This window comes from Chrysemys picta, chromosome 1, assembly GCF_011386835.1.
Source record: "Chrysemys picta bellii isolate R12L10 chromosome 1, ASM1138683v2, whole genome shotgun sequence".
NCBI classification, from domain to species: Eukaryota; Metazoa; Chordata; order Testudines; family Emydidae; genus Chrysemys; species Chrysemys picta.
In genome coordinates this window covers 191,029,492-191,044,244 of record NC_088791.1, presented here as the reverse complement: position 1 = coordinate 191,044,244, position 14,753 = coordinate 191,029,492, and the positions used below count along the sequence as shown (strand labels likewise).

Below are 14,753 nucleotides of genomic sequence, written 5' to 3'. Positions count from 1 at the left end.
ACACTCAGACTCTATGCTTGCGAGTGGGAAAGTATTGCCTCTCAGAGGCACCCAGGGGTGGTGTGTAATTTTCCCAGGTTACTGGATGGGGGATCAAGCCGGTTCTCTGTTGTATCAATGGAAAGGAATCCCTAGATATTGAACCCAGCCCTGGTTGCTGCTGGCTCAACCTGGCAGAAGGGTTACATAGCCACTGAACGTGATGCATCGCTCCTTGGAGGGACATGCAAGCAGTGAGATAACCTTCTGATATGATGGCCAAAAACTGTTCCCTGTATTCCTGAGCCACTTTGTTCACAAATTTTGAAATTGCTGTCCCGTTAATAAGGTGTATTTGGACAACAAGGCCTAATTTGACACCCTCATTTGAAGGTTCATAGAGGTCCAGTCTCGTATTCCTTATTTTTTGGGGGGATAGCCTTAGGGTGAGGCTGTGTCAGATGCTTGTTTGCCACTGTGTAAAGAAATACTTGAATTTTGGCTAGGGGACTTAGTATCATCCATCCACCCATTTGACAGTGAGAGGTACAGAGGCTGATGTCTGCCAGAGGGTCTCTGGGTGATCCAACAAGGCTTCATTAGTGGAAAGGGCAATGCTTTGTGGAGTGGGAATTTGAGAGACATCCAACAGTTTGTGCAGATTGTCTTGTATGAGTGTTGCCTGTAGCCCCAGAGATGTGGCCAGTCTCCTAATGAGGTCCTGAAAAACTTGAAAGTCCTCCAAGAGGAGGTGATGTCGACTCCGGAGAAAAGGAAGACATACTGGGGTGGTGGAGGGCAGGAATATCCTCAGTCTCCTCTGGCTCTGTAGGCTCCAATAGACCCGTTGGTTGTGGGTTTGGAAGAGGATTGTCTCTAGGCACTATTAAGGTACATGAGGAGGTGACTCTCTTTTGATTGAGTGGCCAATAGAGACCTAGATAGTCTTGAAGCCAGACAAGGAGGACCATCCAGTCTTTGACCTGCCCACAGTGGATGGCACCATCCTGGGACATCTTTATAATAATGTTCTTGCTCTAATTTGGGTATCTCTACAACGTTGTCTGTATGGAGTCCTGAAAGACATTCCCGGAGGAATGGGTCTCTCATGGTTGAGTCTGAAGAGGAGGAAACACAAAAAAACTCTTCAGTAAATGGTGGAGTGATCCCCATAGGCATCGGTGGAAGGTCTCAGCACCAGCAACATACTGTGTTGTCCCAAAGGTAGCACACTCAAAGATGTATCCAACGGTGCTGGTGGACAAGGCGGTCAGAATGCAGGACAGGTGAGTCAGTGTTGACAGTGCAGCACCCATAGACAAAGTGGATGGAACTGCCACAACCATGGTGGTAAGTGAAGTTGCTGGTGCTGGCAGTGCAGATGAAGCTGAAGGCACTAAGGTCGGCACCAGCTCATGTAACAAGGAAAGTCCAGGAGAGAGAGAGAGACAAAAAGATAGTTGAAGAATGCCTGCAACATCGACAGCATCAATATCAGAGGTGAGTGCTAAGCTGCTAACACTGGGGGTGCCAGACCCAACAGCAGTGGGCTTAAAGATCTCTCTGGTAGGCAGAAGGCATTGGTCTTTGACTCTGGCACCAGCAGGGCCATCAATGATGCTGGGGAGTGTTGGTGCTTATGACCAGACTTCAAATTTCAGAGACTTTCTGTGAGAAGAAGAATGAGATTGTGAAGGTTGGTCGGTCTCGGAGGATGAGAGGAGGATTTTGAACAGTCTGAGGAGGCCACAGAAAATGACGAGTAATGTTTCTCACCAGATTTTGGCTTGGAAGCAGAGGCTGCCAGTGGGGCACTCCTCACGGACGAACGCTCTGTCCTCTCAGGGTCAGAGCTGGGCTCTGATGAGAGATGCATCACCTTTAGCAGAAGATTTACTTTAAGGCAGAAATCCCTTTGTTTCTTTGTTCTGGTTGGGAAGGAGGTACAAAGAAGCCATTTGTGCCTCACATTTGTTGCCTAAGCAGATAGGACAACTTTTGTCTGGCACTAGCCAGGATCATGGGCATGCGCATGGCACGTTGTTTGAAATCTGGGGATCTTTGCCCAGTTAATTGATCTGGTATTTACTAACACTAAATATATATAATACAAGAATTCCTCTAAAAGGCTGGCTAACTGAAGATCAGGGGTAACAGGGAACTCTGACTCCCGCCATGAGTGGTAAGAAGAAATGGAGAGGGAGGTGGCTATCATGTCCTTTATACCCTCCGCTCAGGGCAGGAGGATAGTGGGGGATATGTGCACTGCCTGCTGGAATGGGTGGCAAAAGTCTGTCTCAAGTACATTGGGCATGCACACACTTAGGGCTGGTGTTCACTATAGGGAGATCGACACTGCTGCAATCGATGCAGCAGGGGGCGATTTAGTGGGTCTAGTGAAGACCCGCTAAATCGACTGCAGAGCGCTCTCCGGCCGACCCCGGTACTCCATCTCCCCAAGAAGATTAAGGTAAGACAACAGGAGAGCGTCTCCCATTGACGCAGCACAGTGAAGACACCGGGGTATGTTGACCTAAACTACGTTGACTCCAGCTACCTTATTCACGTAGCTGGAGTAGCATAACTTAGATCGACTTACCCCGGTAGTAAAGACAAGCTCTTACAGTGGAATGTATGTGCACCCAGTCACTTGAAGGAGAAATCATCCTCTTTCTCCTTGCTATCAGAAACCTGGAAAATGCGTATTTCTGGTCCTTCTCACTATCCTTAACAGGATCCAAAAAGATTCTTCAATATATACTGGTAATCTTCTGTGTAATGTTTTAAAATATTTTGAAATGCCCTTCCCACTCAAGAAATTGGATTGTGCTTTGACATACCTTCAAAACATGCTCCTACAACATGAGAAGGAAAGATTAGGGAAAATAGCTTCTCCCTGAGAACTTAAATAAGATAAAGGTTGCTTGATAAAAATGTAATCCATTTTGTAAAATTTTCCCTCAAAGTCAGTTACCCTTTTTACAGCTGACTTTTGGGCCTGCTACTTGTCGGCTGGCTCCACCTTTAATGAGGACCTTAGTTCATAGATAATTTTGCAGAAAACACAATTCAATGTTTTCCATAAAATTGGGCACTTCCAACTTTTTGGCTGCATTTTTACCTATGTGAGAGCAGGGCCCCAGGAACTGCTAGTAGCGGAGGCTTTGATCCTAATTCTAGAAATGTGACTAATGTCTAAACCTAGTTGTGCTAATTTTTGTCTCTGACTTCGCAGGCAGATGGAGTTCACCAAGGATCAAATTAACACTTCTTTCCCCCTTCTCTGCCATAACAACCAGGCTCACTCCCCATTACACAGAGCTACAGACCCACCAGGGAGAAGACAGAGACACCCAGGAGCCTCCAACCATGGCGATGGAAAGGGGTGAATACTCACTGAGACACCAACCTCTTTCTACAAAATTAGCACTTTTCCTCTAAGAAGTTGCCTAATTTTTTTCCATCTCCCTCTCCTGTCAAGTAGGGACCTAATTTTGATCTAACTGGATCTGCCCTTGGTGGTAGAATGCCTAGTGGTAGCTTGCCTCCCTGTCCTTGCTTCAATTCATATAGGGTTGATTTGTGAAGCTCATGGTTTTCTGGAATCAGATTAACAATCAAAAGGAGATGCTGACAAAATTGGTATTTCACAGAATTAATCTAGATTTCCCTTATAAACCATTGTTATTTCACACCTTAAATTCTTTGGTTCTTTGCTTTATGAATATATATATTCCTTTAACAAACAGCTGAACATGCACAAACCCAACATGTGGTAATTTAGGTTCCAACGCTGATTTAGCAAAGAAACTGTAACTTTAGATTGGGGAAGATATATCCCTGGTTGTGTATGAAAGATATGAAACTGGTCTGCCTGAAATCAGGACAGAAGAAACAACAGACAGAGAAAAACTAGTGAGCAATGAGTAGGACATTCATTCATTTGACTGTAGCCTGTTGTACTGTTGTGGCTTCAGAGTAGTAGTGGAGGAAATGCAATCTTGCTTTTCATGATGAGTCAAGCTTTGGGTTCCTTGTTTCCAGCAGGTTTTACCATCTGCTCCTAGTCGCACCACTCCACTGGCCACCAGCTGCAAGGCAATGGGAAAGACTCGGCACTCTGCTTCTTTCACCCTTTCCAACAAGGTCTCCTCGGTATCATCTGTGTTCACAGAGACGGGCTCCTGGAGAATAATTGCTCCTGTATTCGCTTCCTCCTAAGTGGGAGATATTTATAAATCTGTTGTTAGGAGAAGATGGCTGACAGCATCCAAAGTAGCAGGAAGGTCTAGGTGGAGGGTGTGGATGGTGTAGAGGCCTTGAGATTTGACCAAGAAGAGGTCACTAGGGACCTTAGTGAGAACATTTTCAGTAGTGTGGAGATGGGAGAAGGCAGACTGAAGGGATGGAGGAGAAGGATTCATTGCATCAGTTGCAGACCACACATTCGATGAGTGGGAATAAAAAGGAGAGATGGGGGGTTATGTCGGAGATGTAAAAAGATAGTTGATGGATAGTTTTTCAGGATAGAAAAGACTGGGACAAGCCTCTATTGTGAAGGGAAGGAGGGTGAGGGAGGGAATGAGAACAGGGCAATAGAAATAAGGCGATAGAAAGGGATGGATCACGTGGGAAGGGCATCAGTGGGATTATTCACATGCATAGGGTAAAGCATGCATTGGGTCTTTAATGGACTGGGGCCCATTTTTGCACATTCCTATTCATAAGCTAATCTTCCTACAGAAATTTAACTTCTAACTCTTCCTATTTTATTGGTAATAATTCCAGTATTTCCAGGTACAAGTTCATTACACTGATATTATCTGGAGAACATTTATGGATTTGTTATTGTGATACAATAATCATTTGCCTAGAGTTAGAATAATTCTGAGAGGCAGAACAATACTTACAAGTACAAAATGTACTGTACAGCCAGTGACTTTGACTCCTGGTTGTAGCACCTGCTTATGGGCATTTCCCCCTCTGACTGAAGGTAATAGTGATGGACAAATGTTCAAAATTTTACCTAAAAATCATTAAAAAAATAGAACATTTAAGCTGAAGTTCTTTTAAAATAAAAAACATAGATGATAGTCCATTAATAAAATATTTGTCAGCAAGAGCTCATAACACTAGGTGTCATTCAACAAGCTGGAAGGCTCCAAACAGCAATCAGAACTTACTAAGGTGCACAAGGGTTAAAATGCAAAAGCAGAGATGGTGGGGCTAGACTCTGAGGAAATACTACATTTCCAGGGCCAAGGATAGCGAAGTACAGCTGCTGCTTCAAGCCAAGCAAAATGAGGTTTGAGATAAAGGCAAGACAGTCACTTGTCCTCCATCGCCACAGATAGGAGGAAGGGGTCAGAAAGTTCCTTCTTCCCCCTAAGTTGCATACCCAGCTCACAACTCTGTGCATAAGGGGAGCTGGGAAAGAGAGAGACCGCTCTGCAGAGTTGCTATTGTGCCAGTGCAGAGACAGCAGATGGGAAAGTGTGACATAGATCACTCCTCGGCAGGGGCGGGAGGAGATGTCTGAATAAGGTCTGAATAAAAAGTGAGTAACCTCTCACTGAGGCCTCAGGAATTGGACTGTTGTTAACAGGATAGAGGGTTCAATGGCTAGGGAGTATGCACTCCCAGCCTCTGCTGGGCAGAGGGGTCTGTGACTGGAACCTTGGTCTCTATGGGTACATCTCCACTGCAATGAGAACCCCATGGAACTGCGTCTCAGAGCCTGGATCAATTGATTCGGGATCGTGGGCCTAAAAATAGCAGAGTAGACTTTCAGGCTCAGGCTGGAGCCCAGGCTCCGAAAACCCCCTAGGACGAAGGTCTCAGAGCCCGGCCTCCAGCCCAAGCCCAAACATCTACAATGCAATTTTTTGCCCCATAGCCCGAGTCAGATGACGTAGGCCGTGTATATATACCCTGTGGGTCAGACTCTAATAGCCTTATTCACTCTAGGCTCCATCATGGTTTTACCTCAAGCCCAGAGTAAGGGGCAGTGCACTGTTGTGCTGCTCATAGAGCAGCCCAGGAGGGACTTGAGAATTCACAGTCTCACTCCCAGTTCCCCTGCTACTCTTGGCAAAGAGTCTATACCCAGCACAGCATGTGCCCTTTGGCACACTGGCACAGCTATGCCACCAGGTGCATTGCAGTGAACAGAACCAACCCTCCACCTGCTCCCCAGCCCTTTTCACCCACCTTCCTTCCTCTTTGCCCCTCTGCTATCCCAATACCCAGGGCACAATTTAGCTCTTTGGGTAATATCTTACCCTTCGCATAGCCCCATTGATTCGAGTGAATGAATTACATGAATGAAAGCATAAGATACTCCCTACTGATTTAAATACAACGGTATGCAGAAGACGGTGCTACTCAATATGACAAAAGGTGTTAGAATCTTGCCCTGTAGTGGTAATGCCGTGTGCTACTGGATAGGCCCCAAGGCTCCTGAATGGGCCCCAAGTATTGATATTTTTCATGCCTCTTTTACAGCTATTGATAACAATTATTTATTCTGGTTTCTTACCATTCCACTTTCTGATAAAAGCACTGGACAAAATTCTCATAAATCCTGCGAGACAGATCAGTTCAACAGAGAATTCTTCAAGGACTCTGTCAATTGTGCAGTCAAATTCAGAGCGGCTTCCATACAATTTATGGTCAACTACCTAAAATATTAAAACAACCAAAGCCAAAACACTAAAAGTGACTCAGTGTGTAAGAATGAGGGTAACTACTTGGAGAACAAAGGAAAATCAAAATAGGCCCATGCCAAAATATACCAGTATTTTTAAAAAGTAATTATAGCCTTGCTAGTGCTCACGTGTATTATCAATCGGTGTTTGCAATTCACAGAATCATACAAAGCAGAAATGGGAAAGATCTATAGCATCATCTAAGTTTACCTGCCAGCCAGTGCAGCAGTATTCCTTAAAAGGGTGTTTTCTAGTGATTTTTTCATGTGAGAAGATATGATTGACAAAGTTCTTACTCCTATCCTGAATCCAGATGCACATGAAGAATGCATATAAAGTGAATGGATTTACTTTAAAACAATATGGTTTCACCAAAAGCAGCACCATCATTTTACAGTCATTGACTTGTGCAACAGGGAGTTTATTTTAAAAGACACTGGACTGATCAGACATGGTGTGTAAGATGAGCAAAGTTCTTGTTCTTCCTACTACAGATCAAAACCCAGATACCCAGGGGAAGTGTTTCAATTCCATTAAAGACGACTTTCAACAATGTAGGTGATGGAGCAGTGTTCCTCGTCCTCATGAAAATCTTTTGAAGGCCCTTAACACACGTTTTTCAGATATGAGCCTATATACTGCTGGAGAAAATTTAAGGTGCCTCCCGTTTAACAGTTTGGGGGAGCTAGCTCAAACTTTCAGATGCATGGGAGAACCACTAAATGCTACTATGTCCTTCATTACTGTCTGAGCGGGGAACACGGGGGGTGAATGGGAGTGGGGTCCCCACGGGGCAGTCAGGAAGGAGAAGAGGGATTGGATGGGGCGGCGGGGGGCAGTCAGGGGCGGGGTGTCCGGGGGCGGTCCAGGAGAAGGGGTGGTTGGATGGGGCAGGAGTCCTGGGGGGTGTCAGGAAAGAGGGGAGGGTTGATGGGGCAGGGGGCCTGGGGGCGGGTGGGGGACAGAGAGCGGGGGGGGGGGGGTGGATGGGGCAGGGATCTCCAGGGGGCCATCAGGAAATGTGGGGGGTTGGATGGGCAGGAGTCCTGGGGGAGCCATCAGGAGGCGAAAAACGGGGGGGAAGGGGAGGTCGGATAGCGGTTGGGGGCCGGGCCACGCCTGGCTGTTTGGGGAGGCACAGCCTCCCCTAACCAGCCCTCCATACAATTTCAGAAACCCAATGCGGCCCTCAAGCCAAAAAGTTTGCCCGCCTCTGCTGTAGATCAGCTTTCTACTTAATCTGAATAACAACAACAGAATCAGACTCACTTTGCTATTGAAAGTAATTGGGGATGGTGTGAGAGATAGGAGGTCTTCTTATGCAGATATTCACTACATGCTCAAGAAGCGGATGGAGAAATGCAGCATAGGAGAGGAAAGTGAGTGAGACTGTGCCCATGCAGTCCAAAAAAAATGACGTTTTATTGATTTCTTCTTCCTCTTTTCAGTTAAAGGTGTACGCTGCATGGGGCTCAGCAAAGCAAGCACACATCTAAAGTCCCATTGATTTCAATGCACACACTTCAATCCTTCACTGAATTGGGGCCCTAATGCCCATTGAAGTTAATGGAAAGATTTCCATTGATTTCAATGAGCATTGGATCAGGTCCTACATGATTTTGGATTTGATCTTAGCTATCTGATGCCATTGTTTTATACTTTTAGCTAACAACTTAACATAAAAAGTTTAAATAAATGTGGGTCCAGAATTATTAGTGAAAACTTGTTCCAGATTTGTAAAAGCAGTAGCTGTTTCTCTGGTGACTGAAAGGAAATGGATGTCCTTACCCTGGTGGGAATCCCAGCCCGGGCTGCATTTCTCAATTCTTCCACGTCTCCAGACTTGTTAGAGATGACAAGAACTATCTGTGCACAGCTTGCTGGTTCTTTTGCATATGCGATAAGTGCCGCAAGGTTTGTACCTCAAATTAAAAGAGAAGAACAAGTGGTCTTATAAACAGGAGGCTGAAGACTTTACTCACTTTGTGAATTAACTAATGTTCTCTGAGATGCATATCCCTATGGGTGCTCCACTTCTGGGGCGCATGCGCCTCTTGACCCCTTGATCAGAGATTTCCATTAGCAGCATCCATTTGGCCCACACACATGCCCTATGCTTCTTCGTGCCATGCACTGAAGCTATATGGGGTTGCACGGGCAAACCACCCTCAGTTCCTTCTGCACCCAAATGTCCCATATGGAACAGTCCGAAGCAGAGGAGGAAGAGGGCGGGTAGTGGAGCACCGATAGGGGGACACATCTTGAAGAACTGCAGTTACTGCACAAAGTGAGTAACCTCTTCTTCAAGCAGTCTCCCTATGGGTTCTCCACTTCAGGTGATTTCCAAGCCGTAACTCCAGTGGGAAGAGGGAGCTTCGGCACGGACTGAAGATATTACTATAGTACCAAGTGCCACGTCGGCTCTGACAGCATGGATTAGAGCGTAATGTTTCCAAAAAAAAAAAAAAATGTATGTACTGAAGCCCGTGTAGCGGCCCTACATATCTCAAATATTGGCATGTTCTTAAGTAACGCTTTGGATGTTGCTTATTCTCTGGTTGAATGTGCTATCACTAAGGCTGCGAGTTTGTCATGGAGGTCATGGATGCCGTGACTTTCCGGGACCTCCATGACTTCTGCAGCAGCCAGTGCAGCTCAGGCAGCCCCTGGACTAGTTGCACTGGCCAATGCTGGGGCAGTCGAGGGCCACCACGCCTCCCTCCCCCAGCAGCAGGAGTTTGGGCGTGGGAGGGGGCTCAGGTGCTGGGGGTTGGGTCACGGGAGGGGGCGAGGGCTCTGGGCGCCACTTACCTTGGGGCACTCCCCGGAAGCAGGGATATCGCTCAGCTCCTAGGCAGAAGCGCGGCCAGGCGGCTCTGCGTGCTGCCTTTGCCTGCAGGCGCCTCCCCTGCAGCTCCCACTGGCCATGGTTCCCAGGCAATGGGAGCTGCGGAGCCAGCACTCAGGGCAGAGGCAGCGCACAGAGCCCCCAGGCCGCCCCCCCCCCCCCCCCCAAGATTTAGTCAGGGGTATATAGTACAAGTCATGGACAGGTCATGGGCCATGAATTTTTGTTTACTGCCTGTGACTTGTCCACGACTTTTACTAAAAATACCCATGACTAAAATGTAGCCTTAGCTATCACTCTTTGGGTGATGAATGCCTGCAGCATCATAACAAGCAATAATACAACCAGCTTTCCTTTTGGGGGCTCCAAAATTGGCATAGGCATTGTACCACGCCCTGAACAACAAGTGACCAGAAGAGCTCAGCCACATTAATGGGCAAAGCCTGGCCACTCTTGCAACCTAGGGAAAGCTCACTACAAAGTACATAGAGTCCAGCTGCAGATGTGCACAAGGAAAGAGTATGGGGGGCAGGAGGCACTGATGTTATACAGATTACTCCAACAACTATGCTCTATTATTTAAGGGGAGGATTCACCCCCTTCTCCCATGCCTAGCCAAGTTACTGAGCGAGGGCTCTGGGGATAACATCTGCTCCTAAATAAACAACAGTTAGGAGTGTTCTAGGTTGGCTGTTATTGCACAATGCCTTGTTTTCTTAATATTTTTGGCAACCTGTTTTGAACCCCTGTTTTCAAAGAGCTTTGAGTCCTTTTCATGTTCTCCTATATTTCACCCCTCTGTAATGCTACACAGTCTGGAATTTCCATTACATGGAGAAATCTTGCCAACCACGTTATTCCCTTTTACTACTTTATATAATTTTTAATATTTTTCTATTTTTATACGTGAAATGTGTGTTAAGGATGAGTGCCAGGTAGAAAGCCTTCAAGACCAACGTCTTGTTTATCCATACAACAGGAATACCACAGCCGTAGCCAGTATAAGCTTCCCCCCACTACTGTAGCAACATGTTTCAGACATGACCTGCCTGGAGGGAGCCCCTCTGGGGTGCAAGCACAGTTCAGTCTCCGTGTGTATTCAATCCCTGGCCTCTTTTGAGGGCTTGTCTAGACTTGAAACGCTACAGTGGCACAGTTGTACTGCTGTAGTGCTTCAGTGTAGACACTACAGCGACAGGAGGGGTTCTCCCATCACTTTAGTTAATTCACCTCCCCAAGAGGCAGTTGCTAAGTTGATGGAAGAGTTCTTCCATTGACCTAGCACTGTCTACACTAGGGGTTAGGTTGGCTTAAACTACATCGCTCAAGGGTGTGGATTTTTTTCACCTCTGAGCGACATAGCTGGGTTCATCTAATTTTCTAGTGTAGACCAGCCCTGAGAGTGACAGTAGGGGGACCAGCTATAGTGCCAGTTGTGGTGGTGGTGGTGGTTTCTGTCCACTGAAAATCAGACAGAGCACTACTTCAGTTCACCAAACAGCCATTAGATAATAATTTGTGGTCACTACTGACATGGTGTTGTTTGATTTGGCAAGGTAGCGACAATGTGTTACCATCACCTGAGCGATCTAATCCTCGTATGTTTCATCAAAGTATTTGGATGCATTAAAATACTATCTGCTTTAACAAGCACTCGAATGGAAAAGGACTAAAGAATTTGTGGATTAGCAGTATGCAACAGTCAGTTGCCTCTCGCATGCCCCCTTGTAGTCAAGGGTGGCTCTGTGGTCCCCTGCCTCAGTTTCCCCTCTTCAATACTCAATAACTCAAAAAAGAGACTCTCACAAGTCCAGTAACAGCCCTTCCTGGGATCTGGTTTTATTAACAATGTTCCAAACAAACACAAAAGTCTTCCATTGAGCCTTAAGCTGTGCCCCTCCTCCCCAAGGTACTGTCTCTTCCTTTGTCCTTGGAGACAATGGAGAAGACAAGGCCTGGCCTGCCTTTTTGGCCTTCTCCCAAAAAAGAAAACAAATCTTCCAGCTGGGTCTTTCTACCCAGCCCCAAGTTCCTTCCTCAGGGACCACTACAGGAGACTTCTCTTCTTGTAGATTCACTCTGCAGTCCCCCATTGGCTGTCCACACCCGCATGGCCCCACAGTATGCCAACATTTTTATGGCTGACTTAGAACAACACTTCCTCAGCTCTCGTCCCCTAGTGCCCCTCCTCTACTTGCGCTACATTGATGACATCTTCATCATATGGACCCACGGAAAGGAGGCCCTTGAAGAATTCCACCTGGACTTCAACAATTTCCACCCCACCATCAACCTCAGCCTGGACCAGTCCACACAAGAGATCCACTTCCTGGACACTACAGTGCAAAGGCTCTTATAAGTGATGGTCACATAAACACCACCCTATACCAGAAACCTACTGACCACTGTACATACCTACATGCCTCCAGCTTCCATCCAAGACACATCACACGATCCATTGTCTACAGCCAAGTCCTAAGATACAACCGAATTTGCTCCAACCCCTCAGACAGAGACAAACACCTACAAGATCTTTATCAAGCATTCTTAAAACTACAATACCCACCTGGGGAAGTGAGGAAACAGATTGACAGAGCGAGACGGGTACCCAGAAATCACCTACTACAGGACAGGCCCAACAAGGACAATAACAGAACACCACTGGCCATCACATACAGCCCCCAGCTAAAACCTCTCCAGCGCATTATCCACAATCTACAACCTATCCTGGAAAATGATCCCTCACTCTCACAGACTTTGGGAGGCAGGCCAGTCCTCGCTTACAGACAACCCCCCAACCTGAAGCAAATACTCACCAGCAACTACACACCACACCACAGAAACACCAACCCAGGAACCAATACCTGTAGCAAACCTCGTTGCTTACTCTGTCCCCATATCTACTCTGGCGACACCATCAGAGGACCCAACCACATCAGCCACACCATCAAGGGCTCATTCACCTGCACATCTACTAATGTTATATATGCCATCATGTGCCAGCAATGCCCCTCTGCCATGTACATTGGCCAAACAGGACAGTCCCTCTGCAAAAGAATAAATGGACACAAATTGGACATCAGGAATGGTAACATACAAAAGCCAGTAAGTGAACACTTCAATCTCCCTGGTCATTTACAGATTTAAAAATCACTATCATTAAACAAAAAAACTTCAGAAACAGACTTCAAAGAGAAACAGCAGAACTAAAATTCATTTGCAAATTTAACACCATTAATCTGGACTTGAATAGGGACTGGGAGTGGCTGGCTCATTACAGAAGCAACTTTTCCTCTCCTGGAATTGACACCTCCTCATCTATTATTAGGAGTGGACTACATCCACCCTGATTGAATTGGCCCTGTCAACACTGGTTCTCCACTTGCGAAGTAACTCCCTGCTCTCCATGTGTCAGTATATAATGCCTGCATCTGTAACTTTCACTCTATGCATCTGAAGAAGTGAAGTTTTTACCCACGAAAGCTTATGCCCAAATAAATCTGTTAGTCTTTAAACTGCCACCAGACTCCTTGTTGTTTTTGTAGATACAGACTAACACGGCTACCCCCGATACTTGACACAGATCTCTGTTTTTCTACCCTCCCAGAAGGCTGCTTTAGTCTCATGACTGGCTGTCATGTGACTAATTCATTCTTTCCATTTGGGATGGCAGGTCAACAGTGTCACATATGGTCTAAGACTTATCTCCTGATAGAAGGGCTAGCACAGAACATCTTTTTGACCTTGGGTCAAATTCAGTCCTGGTTTAAGAAGGTACAACAGCAGTGAAGTAAATGTAAATGCTTACAGTGGGGCTGAATTTGGCCTTTCATGCGTTAAGAAGTCATCCTGTGCAATTACAAATGCAAACTGACCTGTTCCAGAGATGAGAACAGCTACTTTCACTTTGCTTTTTTGGGGCTCGACATGCAGGTGACTGTCCGTATCAGCAGCATTCTGCAGAAACTGGAATCTATTTAACTGCAAGGCTTTAAGGAGATTCTTGACTTTGACATAAGAAGATCCTTCAAAGTAAAATATCAAAATACTTTTCTATTTAGAATCAACTAAGCAAACCGATCAATGATAATTTATGCTAACATCAACACTCATCCAATATTTGAAATATAGCAATTAATAAATAAACAAACATCCCTCGGTCCACGCCGCTTCCCGCCGCCCCCATTGGCCCGGGACGGCGAACCATGGCGAGTGGGGGCCGCGATCAGCCGAACCTGCTGTGTCAGCAGGTAAATAAACTGGCCCGGCCCGCCAGGGTGCTTACCCTGGCAAGCCGCGTGCCGAATGTTGCCGACCCCTGGTATACAGCTTAAATAGGGCATCTCTAAGGGTCTGGTCCAAACCCCATTTAAATCAATGAATGGTTTTTCATTATTTCAATGGACTTTGGATCAGGCCCCAATGAATGGAATTCCATTTTTCTTATTTCAACTTAAGAGGCCCAGTAACCTGTGTGGCTTGGGACTATATTTCCAATCAGCCAGGCTTCCTCATGCCTCTGTACATCCTTCAGAACTTGCTGAGCCAGCTCCTTGTCTGCCATCAAGACAGCACCGATCCCGCAATTAAACGTTCGGGCCATCTCCTCTTCTGAGAGGTTCCCCTCTGTTTGGAGCCAGGAGAAGATTTCAGGTATCTGCCAACTATAAGCATCTGAAAACGGTTGAAATGTTTATAGATCAGCAAAAGTGTTGGATATAAACCGTTGTATAATCGATAATATCCTCTACATTTTAAAAGCATTGGGCAGCTAACTTCCTGTGCAACTAGCATTAAAGCTTATGGGAACTGCATTGCTAAAGCCTTTGCACAGCCTATTGAAAACATACTGCTGTAGATGAACAGTGATAGAGCAAAGTGACATTTGTCCCAGATCAGTCAGAAACCTCAAGCCCAGGCCATTTACACCCACTGTGGAAAGTGCAGGGGTTGCCTTGTGCTGTGCAGGTGGCTCAAAGTGACTGAATTCAGAGAGCAGAGGAATTTGCTACTGACCAGTGGTTCCCAAATTTTTAATAAGCAAACCACCACTGCACTTTTTTTTTCCTTTGTGACACACCATTACATTTATGCACCCACACCACAACCCTAATACTGGTCCTGTGTGGACAGGAGGTGGGAAAAGGGGGGGCTAGAGGCCAAGCCCACCCCACACTGACATGGTGCCTCCTGTCTCACAGGGCTAGGCCAGGGAGGGA

The 14,753-nt window shown here is 46.2% G+C and overlaps 1 protein-coding gene across 2 annotated transcripts in view; it reads right to left on the bottom strand.

The window, feature by feature from the left end:
- Positions 1-3,900: 3,900 nt before the first annotated feature.
- LOC101946162 (trifunctional purine biosynthetic protein adenosine-3-like) overlaps positions 3,901-14,753 on the bottom strand; it is a 46,517-nt gene continuing 35,664 nt past the window's right edge. For both annotated transcript variants that reach the window (XM_042855780.2, XM_065589802.1), the window contains exons 17-22: positions 14,005-14,208; positions 13,410-13,559; positions 8,475-8,608; positions 6,518-6,659; positions 4,890-5,005; positions 3,901-4,196 (exon numbers count right to left, since the gene is read on the bottom strand). In XM_042855780.2, the coding sequence (XP_042711714.2) occupies positions 3,915-4,196; positions 4,890-5,005; positions 6,518-6,659; positions 8,475-8,608; positions 13,410-13,559; positions 14,005-14,208 (1,028 nt within the window). In that variant the 3' untranslated portion in view covers positions 3,901-3,914. The remainder of the gene's footprint in view (positions 4,197-4,889; positions 5,006-6,517; positions 6,660-8,474; positions 8,609-13,409; positions 13,560-14,004; positions 14,209-14,753) is intronic.